Below are 24,767 nucleotides of genomic sequence, written 5' to 3' on the forward strand. Positions count from 1 at the left end.
CCCGCCACCTTGCGTTAAAATTTCCATTTCTAGGAAATTTTGGGTGGTGGGGGGGGGGGGGCGGTGGTCTGTAGTAATAGGAGACCGGTGACCATGGGAAGCTTCTATAGGATGCAGAATTTTCCACTTTTTAGGTACGGTAAGTATTTCCTTTTTGGCCTGAGTTTCGTCTTTGGTACACTTTAAGCATGTTAGGATTGGAGCAGGGCTACAAGCAAGCACAGCTATACAATTGTTTGTTTTTTTATTTTGTCATGTTCAGTTTGTGGTTTTGTTGGGATTTGAGGAGAAAAGACCACTTAGACTTGAAATCCTCTTTTTGAAGAGACACCAATAAAAATTTTTAACAGACACCAATAAAATGAGATGTTTGGTCCAAGTGATTGATTTAGAAGGGCACAAGTACATGATGCTTCAGTGTATCCAAAAACCTAACTATAGTGCTGCTTAATAAATACTGATTCCAATTCAGATCCCTACACAATTCAGTGCTGGACAAGATGTACCTCCTCTATGGATGACATTGACGGCATCGTCTACAGAGTGGCTCTGAAAGGAGACGATCTGTTGTACTTAAATATCAGTGAAATAGAGTGGATTGCCGGCTCCAGTAACTACTCCGAGGATGTTCTGCCATTCATGCAGAAGGATGCGGCCACAAACGAGGGCCTTGTTGAAATGCTGAGAACCATCTGCAAAAACCTGGCCACCTCACTTTTCAATGCTGGGAAGGACGCCTTAGCCAGAAGGAGTAAGTAACGATAACGCGACGGAAGTGACATGTGACATGATCATATAAACCTAGCCACTTAGGCCCTGTTCATATTATGTGCGTGTGGAAAACGTGCATAACGCATGTAGTAAACGCACTGGAAAAACGCATGCGTTTGTACGCGTTTGTACGCGTTTTTGTAATGCGTTTGTATGCGTTTTTTCCTTATGCGTTTTTGATCATACCTGGAAGAGTCCTACACTTCCGACGAGAAACGCACCTCCGAATACGCATACAAAAACGCATGCCATGTGTTTTTAGTGCGCGCCCATTGACTTTCATTATAATGCGTTTCTGTGCGCGACGCACAGAAATGCATCCAACTATGCGTTTCTGCCACGCATACGTTTGCCACGCGTATATGTGAACGAGGGCCATACCTTTGCATTGATTTTTCTGGCCCTCGCAAAACGCACACAAAACGTGTACCTTAAAAACGGACACAAACGCGTGCAGTGTGAACGGGGCCTTACAGTACTAGCTCTACTATGAAATTGTCAGCAGTCCCCTTCTGTTTTCCCGTACGGCAAGTGTCATTTTCCATGTAAATTATCTTATAGGACACCTTGTCAAATTTAGTCTGGTTTCCTGAAAAGTAAATAGATGCCAAAAGAGTTTCATCTGTCCGAGAAAAGGCTGCTGATAAGGTTTTAGCACTACTGATTATCCAGAGGTTTCTCCCTACTGAGGTATCTACCTTTTTTGTTTTAGGTTACAGTTAATACTTTAATAAATCAGCAAAGGATTTTATGGGCTAAATTTACTTCCCCCTTTTGGTTAGTCTTCTTATGCATAAACTATATCAGCATGCTTCTGAATGTTCACCATTTTATTTCAGTTCAGCCACAAGTACATATTACCAGCAGACCTGCTTTATCAGAAACAGAGATCCTCTGTGTGGTGACTGGATTCTACCCGAAGCCAATCAATGTAAGCCTGTGGCAAGAGGACAAAATGGAGGACATGACGTCAACAGAGACTTTACCCAATGGGGACGGCACTTATCAGATAATAGTGAATGCGATTGTAAGCTTGAGAGAAGAGCAGGATGTCTTCTGCCGGGTGGAGCACAGCAGTTTGAAGGAGCCACTCATGGTGCAGCTGGGTAAGTAGCACCTAAGCAAGCAGATGTCAATGAATCTTTAGCAGAATCTGAGCTAATAATGCACTTCTCAAGAATAACTGGAGCAAAGGAACTGAAAGCAAGAAGAGAAACTGCCAGAAACGGCACCTTTTTTTTTAAAGTAAAAGTATGAGTGATGACACAATCCAGGAAAAGGATATCATAACAAGTGGTCCCTGAATAGCTAGGATAGGAACATAGAACAATAGGTGGTTCCAGAGTGAATCCAGTATATAAATTCAGTGTATGCTGACATACTACATGATTCATGGCTAACAGCTGTATACATTTATAGAGGTAGCAGAACTGACGTAATTTAGGCAGAAGACCCAGAAAAGCTCCTGTGGCTTAAGGGATCACATTGTGGGAGCTTAAAGTGCACAGGGAGTGCGCCCTTTATACTGGTGGCGCTCCAGGCGAGTGCCTGGAATGTATGTTCCCAAAACTTCCCCGATTGCAAAGGTGAGTACACACGCACAAAGGGGTTGATTCTCTATCACTATAGCTTCCCACTATAGCACTTTGATTGGCCCAATAGGCTGCCTGTCAAGTTTCCTGTCAAGTGACAGGCAGCCTATTGGGCCAATCAAAGTGCGGGGATAATGTCCTTTAAAGTGATTGGACCCGCAGGGGCTCAGGGCAGGACGAGTGAAGCTCTCATCATTGCCAATTAGCAGGCATAAGTTCGTAGCGCTTGCTATGCTACTCTGATAGGGCACACTAACTCTGATAAGGCATGTTAACTCTGATAATGTACGTTAACTCTGATAAGGCACGCTAAGAGTGCAGTAAGGGGAGTGAGGGGAGCGTGAAATGTTGATAGTTGATAGTGAATCAATGCCAAAGAATGTTACCTGCAGGGATCAAGACTCCTTGGATAACAGTTTGGGGTCAAGTGTTTTACCCACTACAGACTCAGAAGGAGGGACAACCGCACAACGTATGGCGAAGTGGCCTCTGGCGAGAGTAGTAAGAAGAACGATGCACTCAGCTGAGATGTTCCTGCACTTCGGATATTTTGGTGAGGCATCGGGGAGGCTGTACCCACATTAGTTCCCATCAGAGATGGCCCTGTCTGCCTCAGCTGAAAACTCAGTAGCGGGAGGGGGAGCCTCACCCAAGCCTTTAACCCATCCATTTTCTAATAATGTAATAAAATGCAAAAAACAGCAGCATAGTGCATAACTGCAGCAATCTGTAATTTAATGCTTTTAAAAATTATTTCTCCTGTCATAACTTTAAAATCGATTCTTTCAGACACTAGAAGGTCTCTTTCACTTGTTCCCAATATTTTTCCCATAACTAGTAAATTTGGTGAAGATAGTATGTATGGGAGCTTAGTCGCTAACCTCGGATGTCAGCACCATTGACGATGTTTACGTGAAACTGGTTTGGTGACATTTTCCAGAACATTTGGAAGATCGAAAAAAAAGTACAGCAGCAACGTTTTTCCAGTCATCCTTAGTGAACTATTCATTTTATACTGTTTGATAGCAGTGGAAAACGGAAGCAATTATTCAATACATGACAGCAAGGCCCATTTTTACTAATGATAATGGTATGGTTTGGTGTCACCTAAATGTGTTAGATAGTTGTCACGCGACGTGGAACAGAACCTGATCCCTCGGATGTTGTCGCTGGGCTGTGTGACATCACATGGTGGGCGGATTGAGAGGGCAGAATAAAGCCATCGTTCGTCACTTGGCTGAACTGATCTGCCTGGCGGTAAGATTGGATTAAAAAGACTCTAATAAAAAAAATAATAAAAAAAGAATGTTCCCCTGGGGGTACTCACCTTCGGTGGGGGAAGCCTCTGGATCCTATGGAGGCTTCCCCTTTCCTCCTGTGTCCCGCAGTGGTCTCGCTGCAGCCCACTGACTGCATAACCGACAATTTGTCAGGCTGTGAAATACTTACCTTTCTCTCTACCAGCGGGGCGTTGTTGCGGCTCTTGGCTCGGAAATAGGCGGAAATCTCAGTCGGGTGTGCTCTACTGTCTGCGCAGGAGACTAGCGCCTGCACAGTAGAGCGGACCCGACTGGAATCAGCTATTTCGGAGCCAAGAGCCGCTACTGCGCCTGCACTGGAGCCGGGAAGGTAAATATTTAAATGCCCGCTGTTTGGAGGGGCAGCGAAAGACCAACGTGGGACACAGGAGGACGGGTGAAGCCTCATTAGGATCCAGAGGCTGTTGGCCTTTGCTCCAAAAGCTGACTGCTGATTGGCTCATTGAAGCTAAGAGCTTTCTTTTCTCATTTTATTATGTCTACAGAGAGGAAGCATCACATCTGGTACGGCCTGGCTGTTGGTGCCATCATCACAGTGATTGTGTGTGTGGTTGGGCTGGTGGGCTTTGTCAAGCAGTATAAGAGGTGCAGGTAAGATGTCGCCATCACAATAGCAAGGTTAATCATTAGAATGAAGTTCAGCTGGCTTTCCTGAACTGTTTATTTATAGACCAAGGGGTTGATTCACTATAACAAATAGCGTGCTTTATCAGAATTAACATGCCTTATCAGAGTTAGCATGCCTTATCAGAGTAGCATAGAGAGCGCTATGAACTTATGCCTGCTAATTGCCAATGACAAGAGCACCACTCAGCCCCTGCGGGTCCAACCACTTTAAAGGACATTATCCCCGCACTTTGATTGGCCCAATAAGCAGCCTGTCACTTGACAGGAAACTTGACAGGGAGCCTAATGGGCAGGACGAGTGAAGCTCTCGTCATTGGCAATTAGCAGGCATAAGTTTGTAGCGCTCGCTGTGCTACTCTGATAAGGCGCGTTAACCCTGATAAGGCATGTTAACACTGAAAGGTGTGTTAGCTTTGATAAGACATGTTAACTCTGATAAGGCATGCTATTTATTATAGTGAATCAAACCCCAAGTCCCTTATGCCATGAATGTCAAACTCTGGCCCGCAGGCCAAATCTGACCCACAGAGGTATCAGATTTGTGCCGCAAGTGGTTTCCCCACTTATGTTTGGCCCGCTCTAGAGTACCAGGGAAACTATGTTGGAGGTGAAGCCCTAGATCACCCCTGGGCACTGTGTACAGTAATACAGTCTCAGGAATGATAAGCACGGAGTTCCTAGGGACAGGCTGAGAGGAGGGGAATTGCCATTCCTCCCCATTTATTATTGACGTTCTGCTCAGTCAAATATTATGACTGAGCAGTGTGGGGACCACATGGGTTGCCACAGATAAAATATCATTAAAGCTAACCCGAGCTGGTTTAAAGGGTTTGTTACTCGGATCAGGTAGTGCTTCTTACCGCCGCTCCCGCAGAGCACAGAGAAGAGGGGAAGCAGGGAGGAGGGGTGGGTTAGAGACGGGGGGGGGGGGGGAGCAGTAAATGGGCAGGGAGAGGTGGGAGGGGCGTTTTTGACGCTGGAGAGGGCGTCCCTCTCCTGCAAAGAACACCCCTTCCTTTGGTTAATCTGCCGACATGCTCCATGTCAGTAATTTCGGGGGGCAGTGCGGCAGCCAGGGTGGACAGAGTGCAGAGCAGGAAGGACACAGATGTATGTAATGCCATGTAACAGGCCTCTGTGTCCCAATGACTCTGCCAACTCCACATCCGGTACACTTTAAAAACAAGAAAAAATACTTAGTTCTGGGGTACTTTAAACATGAACAGTAGTCATGCCTCCCAACTTTTTGAGATAAGAAAGAGGGGCGCTTAAGCCACGCCCTTTATCTAACCCCTGATCACACCGATAGTCATACATACCATAAAGATTTCATAAGAAAAATATGTTGATTTATAATTAAAACCACACTGGTCCTTTCTACCCTGGTTCATTTTCCTTCATATTAACATTTTAAAGTAAGCAATATATCAATTTAAATGATAGGAATAAAGTTTAGAGTCAATTAAGCACAGATTTTAGGACATAAATACATATATTTACACAGATCTATACATCAGTCCTGAAAGGGGGACACATGAGGAAGAAAGAGGGACAGGAGAATTGGGTCCCAAGACGGCACCGTTGGGAGCTATGACAGTAGTGAAAATAACAATAAAAGTGCTTATTTTTTTTATAATACTCATGTATAAATGATTTAGTCAGTGTTTGCCTATTATAAAATCTTTCCTCTACCTGATTTATTACAGGCGGCAAAACATTTAGAATGGAATGTTCATTACTGAGAGTTATACAAAGAGGGGGCTATTGCTTGCTTGGCAGTTGGAAACAGACATTATTTCCCACAGGGCAACAAGGCTCACAGACAGCAAACTGTCAGGACCATGGTCATGACATCACACTGTGGGAGGGGTTTCACCATAATATGAGCTACACAGACCCCGTTGATGCTCTTTTTGAGTAAAGATAAAGATTTCTCATGGGAAAGGGGATGTCGGCTACTGATTGGAATGAAGTTCAATCCTTGGTTAAGGATCCTCTTCAAGTAATCTTCAGATACCATCCCACCGGGAACCTCGGCTCCTCCCAGGAGATCCTCTTGTCTTCTAGGTTAGTCACCTCCTCTAACTACTGCATCTAGGACTTCTCACGAACACCGTCTCTTCTTTGGAACTCTCTCCCACTGCCAGTCCATCATGCTGTTCAGACAAGCCTATAATTTGCAGTGGGTAGCACTCGAGGCTAATGCTAGGTTTCCACTTGGGTGTTTTGTGTCAGATTTTTCTCTCAGAAAATTTGCATTGATTTGGCAACTAATGGTAGTGAATGGGGCTTTTTCCATTCAATGCAAATTTTTTTTTTTGCGGAATCTGAGGTCCTGTATCATTTTTTCTGACATTGCGTACGATTCACATACAATGCTGTGCATAGGCAATGGGAACTTTTGCATTATTTGCACGAAAATTTGCATTAAAACTATGGTTACAGGAAGTTGTCAGCAGTCATGACTAAGCTGTTATTAGGCAGATTATGTTATATTTGACTAATGCGAAAAGTCGCATAAAACGCATACAAATTTACAAGTGAATTTTCACCAATCTTATAAGACTTTTTGGATGCGAACATTTCACGCTACAGGGAAAACGTAGCCTTACTGCCTCTTACTCTAACGCCTGTGCCTCCTTCCCTAATGTCTGCAACCCACTACCCTCTAGATTATAAGCTTGCAAGGGCAGGCACCATCTCCTAGTGTTTCTTATCCTGCTGCAAGTTATCATATGAACAAGTACCAGTATGTGTTTAAAACCACATATCAAGTATGTATGTATTTGTACTTGTATTGCCGGATGTCCTGATTGTACAAAGTGTTACGCGTCTCATGTATCTATGCTCCCCACTATTTGTTTTGTGCTATGTAAGTTGGAAGAAAATGGCATCTGAACTAACCAGATGCTATCACCAGGGCCGGATTTGTACTCTTTACTGCCCAAGGCCACTGTCACCAGCCGCCCCCTTCAGTATAGGTAGCGAGATGACCCCTCCCCCCTTTCCTCCAGTATAGGCAGCCAGATGACCCCTCCCCCCTTCCCTCTAGTATAGGTAACCTGACTCCCCAGTATAGGTAGCCAGATGGCCGCTCCCCCTTTCCTTCCCTCCAGTATAGGCAGCCAGATGACCCCTCCCCCCTTTCCTCCAGTATAGGTAGCCAGATGACCCCTCCCCCTTCCCTCTAGTATAGGTAACCTGATGACCCCCCAGTATAGGTAGCCAGATGGCCGCTCCCCCTTTCCTTCCAGTATAGGTAGCCAGATGACTCCCTTAATCCCTCCTCCCCCCCCCCCCCCCTTTCCGTATAGGTAGCCAGCTCGCCTTCACACCACAGCAGCCATCAGTGTCACTCATTTCTCCGCTCGTCTCTAGTGCAGAAGCTTCCTCTTCCTTTCCGTCTCCAATGCTGGCCAAGTCCATAGCCCCTGGCCACAGTGCAAACGTGCACAGAGAGCAAGGTGGCCGCTGCACAGGCGGCTGGCAGCAGAGTACCACGGTCAGGTGCTCATCTGATCTTCCTGCATTGCAGCATTTGCAAGCTTGCAAATGCTGTACCAGTCTAGTCTGCTGCTTTGGTGCCCTTGCTCCTGTGGTGCCCTAGGCCATGGCCTAGGTGGCCTTGGCCTAAAGCCGGTCCTAACTATTACACTATCTCCATGGCAGGCAGCAGAAATCAGCCATGCGGCTATTCAGGGAGTGCAGACTGCAGACTGCACTCCCTGAATAGCCGCATGGATGATTTCTGCTGCCTGTCATGGGGATAGTGTGATAGCATTTGGTTGGTTCAGATGCCATTTTCTTCCGTTCTCAGGTTTTCTAGCTGACTGGGCCCTATAGAATTACTTTTGTATACTTTGGCCTGATAAAGGGCACACAATAAGCCCGAAATGAACATTTGTCGTTGCCTGAATAAGTTGCTAACCACGTCAAGCCAGATCATATACCAGTCTCTTGACATCTTTTTTCTACAGTTAATGGAGATTGTTCGTATGGATAATAAGTCTTTACAAAATGTGCTGAACTTTTGAATTTTTGTATATGTGCAAAATAAAATTTATACCAAGCTTTATAGTGCAAGACTGTGCAATAGCATTTTCTTCTATGGTCCTTTCTATAAGAAACAAGTACGGCTGTGTTTGTAACTGGTGGACGGTGTGCTGGTGCGGTGCATGTGCTCAGTGACTGCTCACTGCTCTGTGTGTCTGTAGGGAGGTCAGGTGACAACAGCGGGTCACACTCAGTCAGACCTCGGTCAGATCTCTAGCAGCCGGCTTCAACCAAACACTGTCTGCCTGTACACTGTGCCACCCTGCAAGTCAGTAATAGGCTCTGTAACATTTTGCATAAGTTTTCCTGTATGTGGATTTCCAGGTTTTATTCCTGTGAATTTTAATGCAACTTTTCTGTGTGGTTAACAATCAATATGTGGGAAACCGATGCAGACAGACAGACACAGAACATTTATATTGCACTTTTCTCCTGGCGGACTCAAAGTACCAGAGCTGCAGCCACTAGGGCACGCTCAGTAGGCAGTAGCAGTGTTAGGGAGTCTTGCCCAAGGTCTCTTCACTGAATAGGTGCTGGCGTACTGAACAGGAAGAGATGAACAGGAAGGTCTCCAGTGTCAGAGCCTTTAACCAGTACACTTTTCATCCAGAAATCTGCAGCATGCAATCCATCATTTCTCTGCATCACATCGGAAAATCTGCATTCAATGGACACAACTCCATAGAAATGCATTAATTTCTGTTTTAACTCAGAAAATCCCAATACGAATTTGGATATAGTGGAAATGGGCCCTAAGGGTGCTGAGTGTTTTTCTAATATTATTGTGGTTGATTCACAAAGCTTACACATTTTTAATTAACATTTATGGGGAAAAAACGGAAATCAGCATACAGAAAAACGTACACGAATTGTAATATGCTAGTGGAAATGGTCCTTTAACCACTTTACCATCACGCGTGCGTATATCTATACTCCTTTTAACACCCTTTCCCCACCAGGAGCGTAGATATATGCACCTCCCGCCACTACTGCCGCTGTCCGCACTCCCGTGCACGTCGCCGGCCGCTCGCCCCGGAGATCGATGAACGGGAAAAACCAGCAGCGCGACCATTGTGAAAAAAAAAAAAATTCCCAGCCTCACTAAACTTCCTGTAAGCGTACTTCCGACGCTTACAGGTCGCATGAACAAAAAATTACTGTGGCCATCTTGTGGCCAATTAGTAAAACTACATCCAAAACATTTTTCATATACAAATAAATACTTTTACACTATAAATTAACTCATTACCTCCCACACTCCCCAATTTATTTATTTTTTTGTAATAAAAAGAAAAAAAATTACAATTAAAAAAAAATAATACATAAATAGTTACCTCAGGGACTTAACTTTTTAAATATTTATGTCAAGAGGGTATAACACTGTTACTTTATAAACTGTGGGCTTGTAATTAGGGATAGACGCAAAACTGAAAAAAAGCACCTTTATTTCCAAATAAAATATTGGCGGCAAACATTGTGATAGGGACATAATTTAAATGGTGTAATAACCGGGACAAATGGGCAAATACATTTCATGGATTTTAATTACAGTAGCATGCATTATTTAAAAACTATAATGGCCGAAAACTGCAAAATAATGATTTTTTTTCCCCACATTTTTTCCTATTTTCCCATTAAAACATTTAGAATAAAATAATTCTTGGCATAATGTCCCACCTAAAGAAAGCCTAATTGGTGGCGAAAAAAACAAGATATAGTTCATTTCATTGCGATAAGTAATGATAAAGTTATAGACGGATGAATGGAAGGAGCGCTGAAAGGTGAAAATTGCTCTGGTGTTCAAGGGGTAAAACCCCTCAGTGGTGAAGTGGTTAAGGTGGCCATACTCTGGTCGATATGGCCAACAGATAGATGCCTCTGGCTAGGTGCACACATAACAGAGTGGGAAAGAATGCGTTGTATGTACTGTGCGTTTTTTTGTGTGCGTTTTTAGTGCAGTTTTGGTGCGCTTGCAATTTTTCCCGCATATGCGTTTTTGTAGCGTTTTGCGTGTTTTTATGCACTTACGGTTTGCATATACAACACGCATATGCGTTTTGTATGTGTTTTCCATGCGTGTTTTGCAAATCAATAGGAAGACAACAGGAAGCGGAAATACATCACAAAACATTTATAAAAAGCATATAAAAACGCATGAAAACCACATACAAAACGCAATACATTGCATCCCCATTGACTTTCATTATGTGCGTTTTTGATGCGTTTTTGAATATTATGCAACAAAACCAGGGTTTTTAAAAACGCACGCATACAAAACACATATGCATTTTTTCATGCCGCTCATAGACTTCCATTAGCGGCAAAAACGGTGCGTTGTCCGCAAAAACTGGCATTTCTGCTAAGTAAGTTCCTAGCCTCTATCTAGCTGATCATTTTCTGATCAGAAGGATCTATCTGCTCAAATCCCTCCAGACACTGTACACAGAATTTCAATCGATGTCAAATCTGTGTTAAGGTGGCCACACACACGATACGATAAAATGATCTGATTTTACGGCAATTCCATAAAAACAATCAGATTTTCTGAAAAATCGAAAGCTTTTTTTTTTTTCATTCAAGCAAGAAATCTGATAGGATTTCCCTTTTTATTCAAATAAAGTCTATCGAGAGTGCTGGATTTTTCTGATCAATTTTTCTGAAAATTGAATGGTGTAGGGTAGATTGTCAGTTTCCTTATATATACTTTTATGCAATTTTCTCAGAACTTTCAATCATCTTTTTCATAACTGGGTAAAAATTGAACACAGGTGTGTAGTGCATTGGTCAGATTTTTTAAATGTTACAATCAGTCAGAAAAATTGATTGCAATTCTTGAATTGAAAAGATATTTTAAAAATTGTATGGTGTGTGGCCACCTTTAGGCTACTTACACACTAAGACGTTGCGTTTTAGGGGACGTTATGGTCGCATAACGTGCCCCTAACGCAACGCCTGGTGCTCTTGGATGTGGATGTCAGAGTGAGCCGCGTTGTGCAGCTCATTCTGGCGTCCGTGATGCCGTGATGCGTACTCTTGGACGCATGCGGCATCACGTGGTCCAGCCGGCCAATTACCGCACAGAGCGGCGCTCCAGGAAGTAAACACTGCATTTCACACCGTACAGTGAATATTAATTAGCCATGTGCCTGACCGAGGAGGAGGAGGGAAGACCTCCTCCTCCAACACTACTGAGCATGTGCGCACAGTCTAACGCGGCTTAGCCGCGCATAACGCACAGCATGCAGCACTCTCAACGGACGTGCTGCGTTACAATGTAACGCAACGTGGGCACTGTGAACAGCCCATTGAATTTTCATTACTGTGCGGTGGGCTGCGTTACAGGCTGCTCTAACGTGCGCCTGTAACGTCTTAATGTCAAAGCAGCCTTAGCGTTGAAAGAGAGATCAGGGAATGATCATTTGTCAGCAGGGTTCCCTGGTCTTCCCATGGGTACGCGGCTTGGTAACAGTAAAAAAGGGCGCAGGAGGCTAGTGGACAAATCGGGCGCCGCCATTCACTCCCATAATAAATATCGTTTAATGGGCGCCCGATAGGAAAAAAGGGCGCCGGAGAAAAATAACGTTTTAAAAGCGGCGCCCGGAGACTTAATGTTTTATTACTGCTTCTCATGATTACACATTATTTAATGATTTATACATTTTTTAATATTATTTTTAAACGAAAAACAGTACAATATTTTTTTCAAACATTATTTTTAAACGAAAAACAGTACCATATTTTTTTTTTTTTTTTTTTTTTTACATTATTTTTAAACGAAAAAAACCGCACAATATGTTTTTGAAACTTTATTAATGCTTATCACAGGGGGGTCTTAGGTTTAGGCACCAACAGGGGGGTCTTAGGTTTAGGCACCAACAGGGGGGTCTTAGGTTTAGGCACCAACAGGGGGGTCTTAGGTTTAGGCACCAACAGGGGGGTCTTAGGTTTAGGCACCAACAGGGGGGTCTTAGGTTTAGGCACCAACAGGGGGTCTTAGGTTTAGGCACCAACAGGGGGGTCTTAGGTTTAGGCACCAACAGGGGGGTCTTAGGTTTAGGCACCAACAGGGGGGTCTTAGGTTTAGGCACCAACAGGGGGGTCTTAGGTTTAGGCACTAACAGGGGGGTCTTAGGTTTAGGCACTAACAGGGGGGTCTAGGGGTTAGGGGTAGGTACAGGGAGGGTTACTTAGGCACCAACAGGGGGGTCTTAGGTTTAGGCACTAACAGGGGGGTCTAGGGGATAGGGGTAGGTACAGGGAGGGTTACTTAGTAATTTTTTTTTAAACGTTATTATACGTTTCACTATTTAAACAAAAGATTAACGTTTTTACAATTGCCGATTTAATGCACATTATTTAATGATTTATAACTTTATAAAACATTAATTTTAAACGAAATACAGTACAATACATTTTTAAACGTTATCCATGCTTATCGTTTAAAACCCGGCGCCCTTTTTTCCCAGCGCCCCTTTTTAACGTACGCACTTGGCTTTATATAACAATGCAATAATGTGGAGGCTGCTGGTAAAGATAATAAACAAAGTACACCTGAATTGATAGTTATATGATGGCTCTCATATACCAGTTGCTTGACTGTCCTGCTCATCACTCTGGCCTCAGTAGTGTCTGGATCACACACCTGATACGAGCATGTGGCTAATCTAGTCAGACTTCAGTCAGTCATCTGATTTGCATGCTTGTTCAGGGTCTACAGCTAAAATTATTAGAGGCAGAGGACCAGCAGGATAGCCAGGCAACTGGTATTGCTTAAAAGCAAATAAATATGGCAGCCTCCGTATCTCTCTTGCTTCATGTATCCTTTACTTCTTCCTAGAAAGCGAAAATCGCTGCTGAAACAGCTCTAATGGATCCCAGTACTAAAGCCTTTTGATCTTTGTCTCTGCTGCATAAAACATATATATAAGTAATATTTTTATTATGCTTTCCTAAGATTAGCACTGAGCCTACATGCACAATCATTCACTTCTGTCCTTGTCCCCAGATGTAAAGCATTGCTCCTAATAGCACACCGCCCCCTCCTGGCCAATGTCACACATATCACACTGCTGCACTGAAGGGGTTAAAGTCTGGCTTGTCACACTGAAAAGCCCATCCTCACTTTTCTCCAGCCAGGAGCAATGCCCCTTTAAATCCTGCAGACAGGGACTGGGAGGCGGCAGCCAGGAAGAAAGGAAGGGAACAGGAAGGGGAGGAGAGACCCCTGGACAGGCCTGAGTGTGGAGAGGTAATGTACCTTTAAATTAAAAAAAAAAAAGGGGGTAGAAGCTGAGAGTGGGGAGATGGAGGGAAAAGAGGGAGGGGTACAAGTCTCCTGCAGGATGGGGTAGGTCATATGAAACTTTTCTACTCTAGAGATCCAGCCTGTTAACCATTTCTAAGCAAAGGCAACACGCTCAGACCAGCAGCGCTCTTAACCCCTTCAGAGCTCATGCTTCTGTGGAATTCACTCGGCAGCAGCCAGATCAGATAGGGTTAAGAGAATCGCTTGCATTCAGCGTGTTGCTTCAGGTTAGCAATGGTTAACAGGCTGCTTCGAAAGAAGCGTGACCTGCTGTGCACTTTGCACTTTTAAAGCGACTCTGATAGCGAGAGGAAATTGGAAGCTGCCAGACATATTTCGTTTTGAACAACGCCAGTTGCCTGCCTGTCCTCCTGATCCTCCGTCTCTAAAGCTATGTACTCACCTCGCGATGCAGAGAGATGGATCCAGCAACGTCTCCCTGACGACAAGCGCTCTACCAATCCATCTTCCAGAAGGCAGACGTGAGCGATGTTACACGACAGGCGCGAGAAGACTTCAAGGGATCGCGGTACTTTCAGTGAGAGTCGTCGGGGATCTATCTGATCTGAACTGCCATGTCCGTTGCTTAACGGTGTGCGATCCAGTGCGGAGCAACATCGTTTAACATGCTTATGTTAAGGGATGTTGCCCAACGTCGGGTAACATCACCACAAGTATCATACGGTGGGTACTTGCTATTAAGCCTCAAATGCACATTAGATAATCATTGGGTATAGACAACCATACTGCGGTGCCTCAGCCGTAAAACTAGCGTGTGTACAGCTGCTACATTTAGGGATCGGTGCTAGTCTAGTTTAGGGGACCCAGCAGACAACCTCATAGGGCACAGTTGTCCAATAACAGTTCCTTCTTAAAGAACAAAGCATTGTGATTGGCCAAATAGTGTGAGCAACGTTTACTACAACCTATTGGAAGCCTGGCAGCTCAGGAGGGTTCCGCCCACCCAATCACGTTAGTTGTATTTCTCCAGGTTACCTGCTGGGTCCCCTAAAGTAGCCTAGCGCCTAGGGATCTACCACTGCAAATAGCAAGCGACAAACCGGATCCTTATCTTCTAACTTACCTGCACTGCAGGACGCCACTTGCCATGCATTGCTTGTCATTCCTTTCCCCTCGCTATAGAACAGTACTCACTGATTGGCTATAGCTGAGCAGTGTATCTATAAAATGCTTTCCCCCTGCACTGTCACCCTAACGATCGATCAATGACCTTAAAGGACCACAGTAATTAAAGGGAACATGAAGTGAGAGGGATATGGTGACTGCCATATTTATTTTCTTTTAAACAATACCAGTGCCCCTATCGCAATGCATGGTGATGGTATTGGAGGGCGCTACATAGAGCCGCGTTAAGCGGCTCTTGATGCGTCCGTGATGCGTACTTTTTAACGCATGCACTGGTGGAGACCAAGTGAGCGGAACACTCTGCATCACGTGGTCCCGCCAGCTAATTGCGCAGAGCGGCCGCTCCGGGAAGTAAGCACTGCACGTCACACAATGCAGTGCATACTAATTAGCCATGTGGCTAGGAGCACTAGTGGACTCTCCCCTCCTCCAACAAAACTGCGCATGTGCAAGCATTCTAACACGGCTAACACCGCATGAAACGCACAGCATGCTGCACTTTCAAAGAACATCCAGCGTTACCCTGTAACGCAACGTAGGCACTGTGAACAGCCCATTGATTATTCATTGCTGTGAGTTGGGATGTGATACAGGCTGCTGTAACATGCGCCTGTAACGTCCCACTGTGAAAGCAGCCTAAAAGGAAATAAATATGGCAGCCTCCATTTCGCTCTCAGCTCAGGTGTACTTAAACAAATTGCTGTCTGGGAAGTTGCTAAAGTAAGGGGACCCTGTGTATTCACACTAGATTTTGCCCTGAAGTAATCACAGAAGATTGTTCTGGGTGACACATATTTAGTGTGTACAGAAGCAGGGGATATACTATATAATACAAAGGAGAAACAGGACTCTAGTTACCGTAATTAACAAGGAATTAGAGAGGGGCAGCTCAATTGTTTTTCATTATCCACACTTTCTATCACCTCGGTTTTACAATGGATGCGCTACAGGTACCCATATATCAGGTGATGTATGGGGAGATCAGCCAAGAGACCGATCTCTCTCTAATCCAATCTGATTAGCAAGCATTCTGTTGCCTGCCATACACCGCAGGCCAATTCCCGATCAGTTCCAGCATGAAAGCGGCCTTGTGATGCCGCATCTGCTGCCTTGCCGCCACCGGCGCTTTCCGTCTAGTGTAAAATGTGCCCTCCATATTATACTTTACCTGTGGCACGTACGTAGACAGAAAAATAGCGCATCGGCAGATAGGTGATTGTGAGCTCCGCTGCAACTCTCTGCACAGCCCTGGGGAAGCCCTTTTAGCTGGGGGAAAACAAACCGGGGGTTCGTCTGTTGTCTGAAAATCAAACATCACAACACCTTGCTGCAGGTAGTCAGCTGCACAGAACAGCAGCCACAGTTACTAATTTCCATCACCTGGAGCAATCCACCAAATGGTAAGCAAGCTCTCAATCTGCCGCTTTCTGTGAAATACACTGTGGAATAGCTGTGCACATAAAAATAAAGTAAGCCAGCTGAAATAATGTTTGCCATTAGCCTAGCTAAAACAATCAGGTCCGGATTTACCATAAGGCACTGTAGGCACTACTTAATACTGAGGGCCCTTCTGCCTACTTAATACTAAGGGGCACCTGTAGCTATCTATGACGGGCAAGAGAAGTGACAGCAGGGCCAGCCAGCACACTTGCAGTGCAGTTTGGTGGGGTGTTTGTAGGTTCATGTAGGCCAAAGTCTGTGGTAACCGGACATCTGTGCCTATAGGCTCCTGTGAGGCAAATTTGGGCCTGAATACAATGAAAATAAACATGTCATTTTCTTGTAGGCCCTATTTACACTTAATGCGTTCAGTTGCACCGCATTGCATCCCATTTGCCAAATGTGATGCAACTTAAAGAGACTCTGTAACAAAATTTTGAGCCTTATTTTTTCTATTCTATAAGTTCCTATACCTGATTTGATGTGGTCTGTCTTACTACAACCTTTTCTAGTTGCACTGTCTCTGTAATAAATCTTATCTTCTTTCCTCTGTCGTGTCTGTCGGCAAGAGGCTGGAATGTGTGGAATGTGCAGCACTGCTTGTCATTGGCAGAAGCTTTACACCCCCCCCTCCAAGCTCTGCATGAATCACACAGTAAGCTGTTCTCAGCCTATGATACTCTGGTTAGAAGCCAGTCATTTGTTTGTAAACACTGCCTAAAACTGTTAATTACAAGCCAGGATTGCAGCAGGGAGTGACAGAAACAGCACAGAGGGGCACAGGGGAACATAAGGAATAGAATGGTATGCTTTTTATTGTAAGAATATTAGAGTACAGATTCTCTTTAAAGAGAAACCGTAATCAAGAATTTAACTTCATCCCAATCAGTAGCTGATACCCCCTTTCCCATGAGAACTCTTTCCCTTTTCTCAAACAGATCATCAGGGAGCTCTGTATGGCTGATATTGTGGTGAAACCCCTCCCACAGTGTGATGTCAGGACCATGGTTCTGACATCACACTGTGGGAGCCTTGATGCATTGTGGGAAATAACAGCTCTTTACAGCTGTTTCCAACTGCCAAAAAATGGGCAAACACTGACTAAATCATTTATACATAATTATTGCACAATTGAAGCATTTTTAATTACATTATTTTTCACTGGAGTTCCTCTTTAAAGCTAAGCTTTAAGTGTAGATAGGGTCTTAAAGTGAACTCGAGGTGAGAGCGATACAGAGGCTGCCAAATGGATTTTCTTTTAAGCAATTCCATTGCCTGGCTGTCCTGCTGATCCTCTGCCTCTAATACATTTAACCATAGCCCCTGAACAAGCATACAGCAGATCAGGTGTTTCTGACATTATTGTCAGATCTGACAAGATTAGCTGCATGCTTGTTTCTGGTGTGATTCATCCACTACTACAGCAAAACAGCTGAGCAGGGCTGCCAGGCAACTGGTATTGTTTAAAAGGAAATAAATATGGCTGCCTATATATATCACTCTTGCCTCGGGTTCACTTTAAACCATTTCTGCTGAAACAATATATGCTGACTTTCATACTGATGGCCATTCTCTTTTACTCAGGTGATGCCCTCACAGAACTTTGATCTGCTCACTTCAATGGCAGCGGAGCACTGATACCGATAAGCACCTTCCATATCAAAATACCTTACAATATTCCAGTGACCGTCTCTGTCTCTCCTCCACCGGAGGACAAACTACTCCTATTGCAAGTCACCCAAAAAATTAAGACTTCAAGCGTCTATCGAGGAAAGAAAAGGGCCTACAGCATCCAACCTGCAAGTTAAGAGGTAATTTTGGATCCACAGCCGAAGATGACCTCTACCCCTCACACGCTGCACTTTGAACTCCCTGGCCATGAGGCAGCTACCCTCCGAAGCATGAACCTGCTGCGCTCAGAGGAACGTTTTTGTGACGTGACTATTGTCTCTAATGGTCTAAAATTCAAGGGTCACCGAGTGGTTCTGGCAGCTTGCTCTCCGTTCCTCAGAGACCAGTTCCTTCTAAACCCCATTTCTCAGCTCCAGGTTTCCCTCATGCACGGACCCAAAGTGGTGTCGGATCTTCTCCTTTCATGTTACACGGGGCACCTCCAGTTTCCCGTCAGGGAGATTGTTAACTATTTAACAGCTGCAAGCTATTTTCAGATGGAACATGTCGTGGAAAAGTGCCGCCAAGCCTTGTGCCAGTTTATTGATCCTCAGATAGGCTTGGTGGAGTCTCAAAGAACCCCACCCACTGGAAACCCTTCATCGACCACGACATCGATGTACTCAAGTCGACCCTCGGATAATTCTGAGTCAATGAAGTCACAGATTAAGACAGCAGAGGACAGTGAAGAGGAGCTGTTGATGATGGCAGAAGATGAAGAAGAGGAAGAGGAGGAAGAAGAAGAATCCTCCTCGAATGTATGTATAGTAAAACTTGAGTCTGGTGCAGACAGTGCAGGAGGTGAAAAAGGACAGAGGCCTTGGGCAAAAGATGACCAAAATGTAGTGGTACAGCCAGAAGAGGCTCTAGTCAACTCTACTGTTGAAGGAGGAGAAACGGGGGAAGGATCTAGCCAACGAGGAGGAGAAATGAAGGCTGTCTACAGTGATGATATGGATAATGGAGAGGGAGTCCTCATTATCCCTAGTAGCTACCACGAAGATGATGATGAGGTTCTAGAAGGGGGCATGGGTGCCTGTCAAAGCAGCTTTATGAGTGATGGATCTTTAAGTATGGGAGGAGCAGCACTGTTTGGGTCAATGGTCTTCGAAGACACACAGGCAGGAGTCAAACGGACTTTAAGGTGCTGCAAGTGTGATGAGTCCTTCCAAGGGGTTGAGAAGCTGGTGTTCCATATGCGGGCCAAGCATTTTGTCTTCATGTGTCCTCGTTGTGGCAAACAGTTCAACCACAGCAGCAACCTTAACAGACACATGAATGTGCACCGGGGGGTCAAATCCCACACCTGCAACATATGTGGCAAATGCTTCACCCAAAAGTCAACCTTACACGATCACCTCAACCTGCACAGCGGCGAACGGCCTTACCGCTGCTCGTACTGTGACGTCAGGTTTGCCCACAAGCCCGCTATAAGGCGCCACCTCAAGGAGCAGCATGGGAAGACCACGGCTCAGAACGTCCTGGCCGCGGGCGTGGCTGAGATGAATATCCTGATGGGATGTGGGACTGGCTGAGAGGACCTAAGATGGATCGTAGTAAGACCCACGTTTATGCTTTAAAAAAAAGAAGAAAAAAATGGTTTTATCCGCATTGCAATTGCACTAATCTACTACCAAGTGTACTTTTTAGTCTTAGTGTTTTTTGTTTTTTTTGTCTTTCCACATCTGTGACTGCCAGATTGACAAGTTGGACTTATAAAATGGTGGCAACAGGCCTAATTTACTAAAGCTGTCCAAGGCAGGAGATCATTGGAGAATATAAATGGTTGTGTGGTCCTGGCCTGGATTTGTTACAGTGGAACAAAAGCTTCCCTGCAGACTAGCCTTGGAATAGATCTCACTCCACTTCCAGTGGCAGAAGGTGTGTTCAGTCTCTGTGTGGGAACTGGTCAGAGCAACTCCATGGAGGCACTTCACAGGGGAATGATAACTGTTTGGAGCTCTGTCATTGGCTGCAGGGAGTCTGTTGGCTGGAACAGTCTCTTGTAATTGTTTTTCATTGGCTTAAAGGATAAGTAAGGCGATGGAATAATATCTCTTCACTTACCTGGGGCTTCTTGTCCTTCCCACAGTTCTTCTCCTGCGTCCCACTGGCAGCCTCTAAGGATCGCCAGCCCCCGATGGGTTGGTGTCTTCTGCACATCACCGGGAGCGTACTGCACCTGAGGTTTTCAATGACGTGGGCTCCCACACATGCACAGAAGATACCGCCTTATCGGGGGTTGGCGATCCTCAGAGGCTGCCAGTGAGACACCAGAGAAGACCAGAGCTGCGGCGAGGGACACAAATGACTTCTAGGGGCTGGAAGAAGAAGCCCCAGGTAACTAAATATAGATTTAACCCATCGCCTTGCATATCCTTTAAAGCAAATCTGAAGTCCATTTCAAATAAAAAAAAAGTTACTCACCTGCGTAGGGAGAGGCTCTGGGTCTTATAGAGCCTTCCCATCCTTCTTGCAGTCCCCTTGTTCCATTGCCGGCACCCCTGTTCATATCTCATGCAGCGGGAGGCTTTGGTAGCCTGAGTGCTCCTGAAGACAGGCGGCTCCATACTGCGCATGCCCGAGCGTGAGAGAGAACGCGTTTACGTATGCGCAGTACGGAATGTCCTGTCTTCGGGAGCACTGGGGCTCCGAAGCCCCACAGAAAAGTATTCGACTTATCGGTCAAATAACTAACGGGGGTGACTGCGCCAGAACGAGGGGACCGTGAAAGGATCGGGAAGGCCCTATAGGACCCAGAGCCTTCGCTCTCCTTGGGTAAGTGTTCTTTTTTTTTTATTATTATTTATTTATTTATTTGAAATTGCTTTAAAGTGTACCAGAGATTTTAAAAAAAAATTATATATACATATCTGGGGCTTCCTTCATCCCCATGCGCACGGATCGCTCTCACGCCGCCGTCCTCCGCTGGCTGCAGCTCTGGCATCGGGCCCCGTTACTTTCAGGCAGGGAACACACTTGTCTGTTTTCGTGCGCGTTTTCTGCACAGAAAAACTGAGAACTCGTGTTAATCAATGCTAGTACACACTTAATATTTTGTTCGCACGCAGAAAAAAAAATTGACATTCTGCATCACGATTCTGCACATTTTGTCAATTTTCTCTATCAATTACTTTAGCTGCTGTGAAAAACCGGGCGCGTTTTCCTGCATAGAGACACACTTGGTGTGCAGAAAAAGTACGCAGAAAAACGTGCACAGAAAACTGAAAGACAAGTGTGTTCCCTGCCTCAACCTCTCCGATCGCGGCAAGTCTGCGCAAGAGGATGTGTGCTCTTTACGTATCTCTACGTTGACTGTAGAGGGCACACATCTCTTGCGCAGACTGGCCGCGACCGAAGGAAGTTACAGGACTCTGTACCGGAGCTGCGGGCAGCGGAGGATGGCGGCGTGGGATCCGTGCTTATGGGGCTGGAGGAAGCCCCAGGTATGTATAAAACATTTTTTTTTATCTCTGGTTTACTTCAAAGAGGAAGGTTACCATAAGATAGCAGTAGGGGAAAAAAATCTATATATTGCAAAGTGAGAAGTTAACAAATAGAAGATAGATTAAAAAATTATTGGTACTTGCCATGTAATTCATTCATATAGTTTGATCCACCTTGATCTATTGATCCAGCAGGTCATCATCTTAACTTCTGGCAAACAAGAAAAAAAAAACAGACAGCAGCAACTGTCATTATCTATAAACACAACCACAAATGTAAAAGGTTTGCTTGGATGTTGGAAACAGCCGTTATTTCCCACAATGCAGCGAGGTTCACAGACATGAAACTGTCAGGGCCACAATATCAGCCATACAGATGTTCCTGGTTATCTATTTTAAAGGTAAAGAATTCTCATGGGAAAGGGAGCTCAGCTACTGATTGGGATGAAGTTCAATTGTAAAGTTCATAAAGTAAACCCATATGTTAGAGCATGAACGGGAAAGTTATTGCGTGCAAACCTTTTCTATTACGTGCACAAACTACGCGCGCTAACCCGCACGCTGAGCTTATCGCGGCTGTGTGAATAGAGCTCCTTGTTCTTTGTCAGATGAAGCAATCATTCATGATCATTTTGGCTGATAAAAGTGGGCTTTACGCCAACATCTCTGCATTGTTAGCTGTCTTCAGTGGCCATACTCTGCAAAACCTTGTGCCTTTTATTATGTGTAAATGACAGTAGCACATTATGAAACGAACTGCAGATTCGTTACCCCCAGATTTCATGTAACTCTCTTTTCCATTCAAAAACTCAGCATTGAAAAATAAAAAAAAACTGGTACATCACCTGGGTCATATCTGACCATAGCAAGATCTCCTGAAACGTTAAAGGGATCTGAGCATTACATTTCATAAATGAAGTGTGATTGGTTAATTGTGCGGCCTTTGGTGGTAGAGCAGGCATTTACTTATGGGGGGCTGCTTAGTAGCCCCCCGTGTCCATATGGAAGCCCAATCTCCCTTGCACAGAATCCGCAGATTCACGCTGATTATTCAAATTTCCGTGGTTGCGCAATGCATGTATGGAGATGTGCGATGAATTGCAAGTACCCAGCATGCATTGCGCAGCCAGGGACATACAAAAACATAGTTATCTCTTACGCTACGGTGCCCATACATAACTCAATATTTCGTCCCGATCGACATTCCGATTTGATAATTGTATCAAATCGGCAGAGAATCAGTGCCGCAGCATGGTCGGCCGATTGATCTTTCGATCCATTTCCAGTTGAAATTGGTCAAAAGGATCGATCAGGAATGCTGGTAAGGGTGTTCGATATCACAATGATCAATGAACCTCCAGCCAGTGTCCACCCAAGTGTAAAGTGTCCCCACCTACTCATCCCACGTGCCTGGCCTCCTCCAATGTCCGCTGTCATTGTGAGCGCCGGTGTCATGTGACACTAGCGCACATGTGAGGTCACAACATGTGCCGAGTCACGTGGTACAGGCGCTCGCGGTGACGCTGGAAATCGGAAGATGCCAGGAGCTGCAATGGCAGAGAGGTGAGACTTTAAAAAACTGGGCACGGGATGGGGTGGGGCACTTTACACTTGGGGGCAGCTTGGTAGGCAGAGGCAAGAGGACAATTTCTCAGGGCTCGTTTCCACTACTGCGGTGCGGAATCGCCTGGATTCCACCGCTGATGAAATCGCATGCGGATGCGATTCCGCGTGCGTATTTTGCCGCTAATTCGCATGCAAATTCGCATAGGTGAGGGTATATGCGATTTTAACCATGTCACTGCCTGTGTGAATTTACATTGGTACCTATGCGAATTTGCGGCAAAAAACGCATGAGGAAAACGCATGCGATTTCCCTATTAAATACATTGTGTGCGATTCGCCTGCATTCCACACGCAGGCGAATTCTGAGGGCTGTGCTGTGCAGAAAAATCCTGCACAGAAAAACGCACAGCAAAACTGACAAGTGGAAACGGGCCCATCCATTTGTATTGGCTGTGCGAATCCGCATGCGGACAACGCATGCGGATTCGCGATAGTGGAAACGGGCCCTCATAGATTTCTTGCTGAATTCTGTTGGACATCGCTATGCAATGTATTGGCAGATAACCAATCCCTCACTAATCAGATTCGATCAGAGATGACTCTATCTCATGCCAATCTGCCCATAGATCCAGTGATGTATGGTTACCTGGATATTTTTGATTGCCTGTAAAGATAAGGTTAGAAATTAATATGGAGATAAGCTTTATGGCTCATCCACAATGAATGGTTACCTTTAAAGGAAGCATACGAGCAGCTAAAAAAAGGAGCTCTACTTACCTGGGGCTTACTCCAGCCCCTAGCAGCCTCTACGTCCCTCGCCTCAGCTCCGGTGTCCTGGGATCTCTTCCGTTACAGAAGCCAACCTCGCCAGGTGGGCCTATACTGTGCTTGCACGAGCGCAGCTGTCGGTCACGCTTATGTGGTCTGGAGAGTTTTGCGCAGAAGCAGTTCTGTAGAGGCCAACCTGGTGAGGTTAGCTTCTGAAACGAAGGGGATACCGGGACACTGGAGCTGCGGCGAGGGACATAGCGGCTGTCAGGGGCTGGAGGAAGCCCCGGGTAAGTAGAGCTCATTTTTTAGCTGCTCGGATGTTTCCTTTAAAGTGTACCCGAGGCGGGGGGTGGGAGGAGAGGAAGCCAAATGGGACACAGAGGTCTGTTGCATTACTCTGTGTCCCGTATGCCCCGTGCTGTCACCCCATTCCGAAATTGGCGCCAAGCCCTTCCCCAGCCATGTTTGGGGGGGGGGGGGGGTTGTTGGTGATTTCGGGACATGGGAGTGGCAGTAATTTATGCTACCTGATGCGGCTAGCCCTTTTTTTTTTTTTTTAAATGGCCACCTCAGGTTCTCTTTAAAATTTCAGCAATTTTTGCTATGAACCAATATGACCAACATGACACAGCCACCTAATGCCAGACAGTTACTGAATAAATCTGGTCCAGGTTTCCAGGAATCCCTCTGCCCTCCAAGCATCTACGTAGTATAGCCCTGGGAGGAGCTTAACAGATCTAGCCCTGTGCCCACAACAAAGATGGCAGCGTCAGGACGTGTTGCTACCATTCCCAATGTTCACTGCTAGAATACATGTGTCTGTAATTTAATCAAAAATGTTTTTTATTTAACTAGTAGATCTGGTTATGTCATCTTGTGAACGACTGCAAACAGAACTAGTTTGTGTTTTAAATAAAATATAAAAAAAAAACCAAGGAAAAGGCTTCAACTCTTAATAACATCATAACGTCAGTTTATCAATAAAGATGTCGGAACGTTTGACTTTAGAATGGTAAACCTTGAAAGTTTTAAGGGGGCATTCTCCATGGCTGGCAAACAA

The 24,767-nt window shown here is 45.1% G+C and overlaps 1 protein-coding gene across 6 annotated transcripts in view; it reads left to right on the plus strand.

The window, feature by feature from the left end:
• The window catches only part of ZBTB12 (zinc finger and BTB domain containing 12), a 42,180-nt gene extending 18,320 nt beyond the window's left edge, over positions 1 to 23,860 (plus strand). For 2 of the 6 annotated variants that reach the window (XM_068250273.1, XM_068250271.1), the window contains exons 3-6: positions 473 to 751; positions 1,611 to 1,877; positions 4,168 to 4,273; positions 6,016 to 7,904. In XM_068250273.1, the coding sequence (XP_068106374.1) occupies positions 473 to 751; positions 1,611 to 1,877; positions 4,168 to 4,273; positions 6,016 to 6,031 (668 nt within the window). In that variant the 3' untranslated portion in view covers positions 6,032 to 7,904. Of the gene's footprint in view, positions 1 to 472; positions 752 to 1,610; positions 1,878 to 4,167; positions 4,274 to 6,015; positions 7,905 to 13,532; positions 13,611 to 13,909; positions 14,352 to 17,837 lie in introns of those variants that run through there. The other 4 variants (XR_011023460.1, XM_068250272.1, XM_068250269.1 and 1 more) reach the window with 4 other exon arrangements.
• Positions 23,861 to 24,767: the final 907 nt, after the last annotated feature.

The sequence above is a fragment of the Hyperolius riggenbachi genome, chromosome 8 (assembly GCF_040937935.1).
Source record: "Hyperolius riggenbachi isolate aHypRig1 chromosome 8, aHypRig1.pri, whole genome shotgun sequence".
NCBI classification, from domain to species: Eukaryota; Metazoa; Chordata; class Amphibia; order Anura; family Hyperoliidae; genus Hyperolius; species Hyperolius riggenbachi.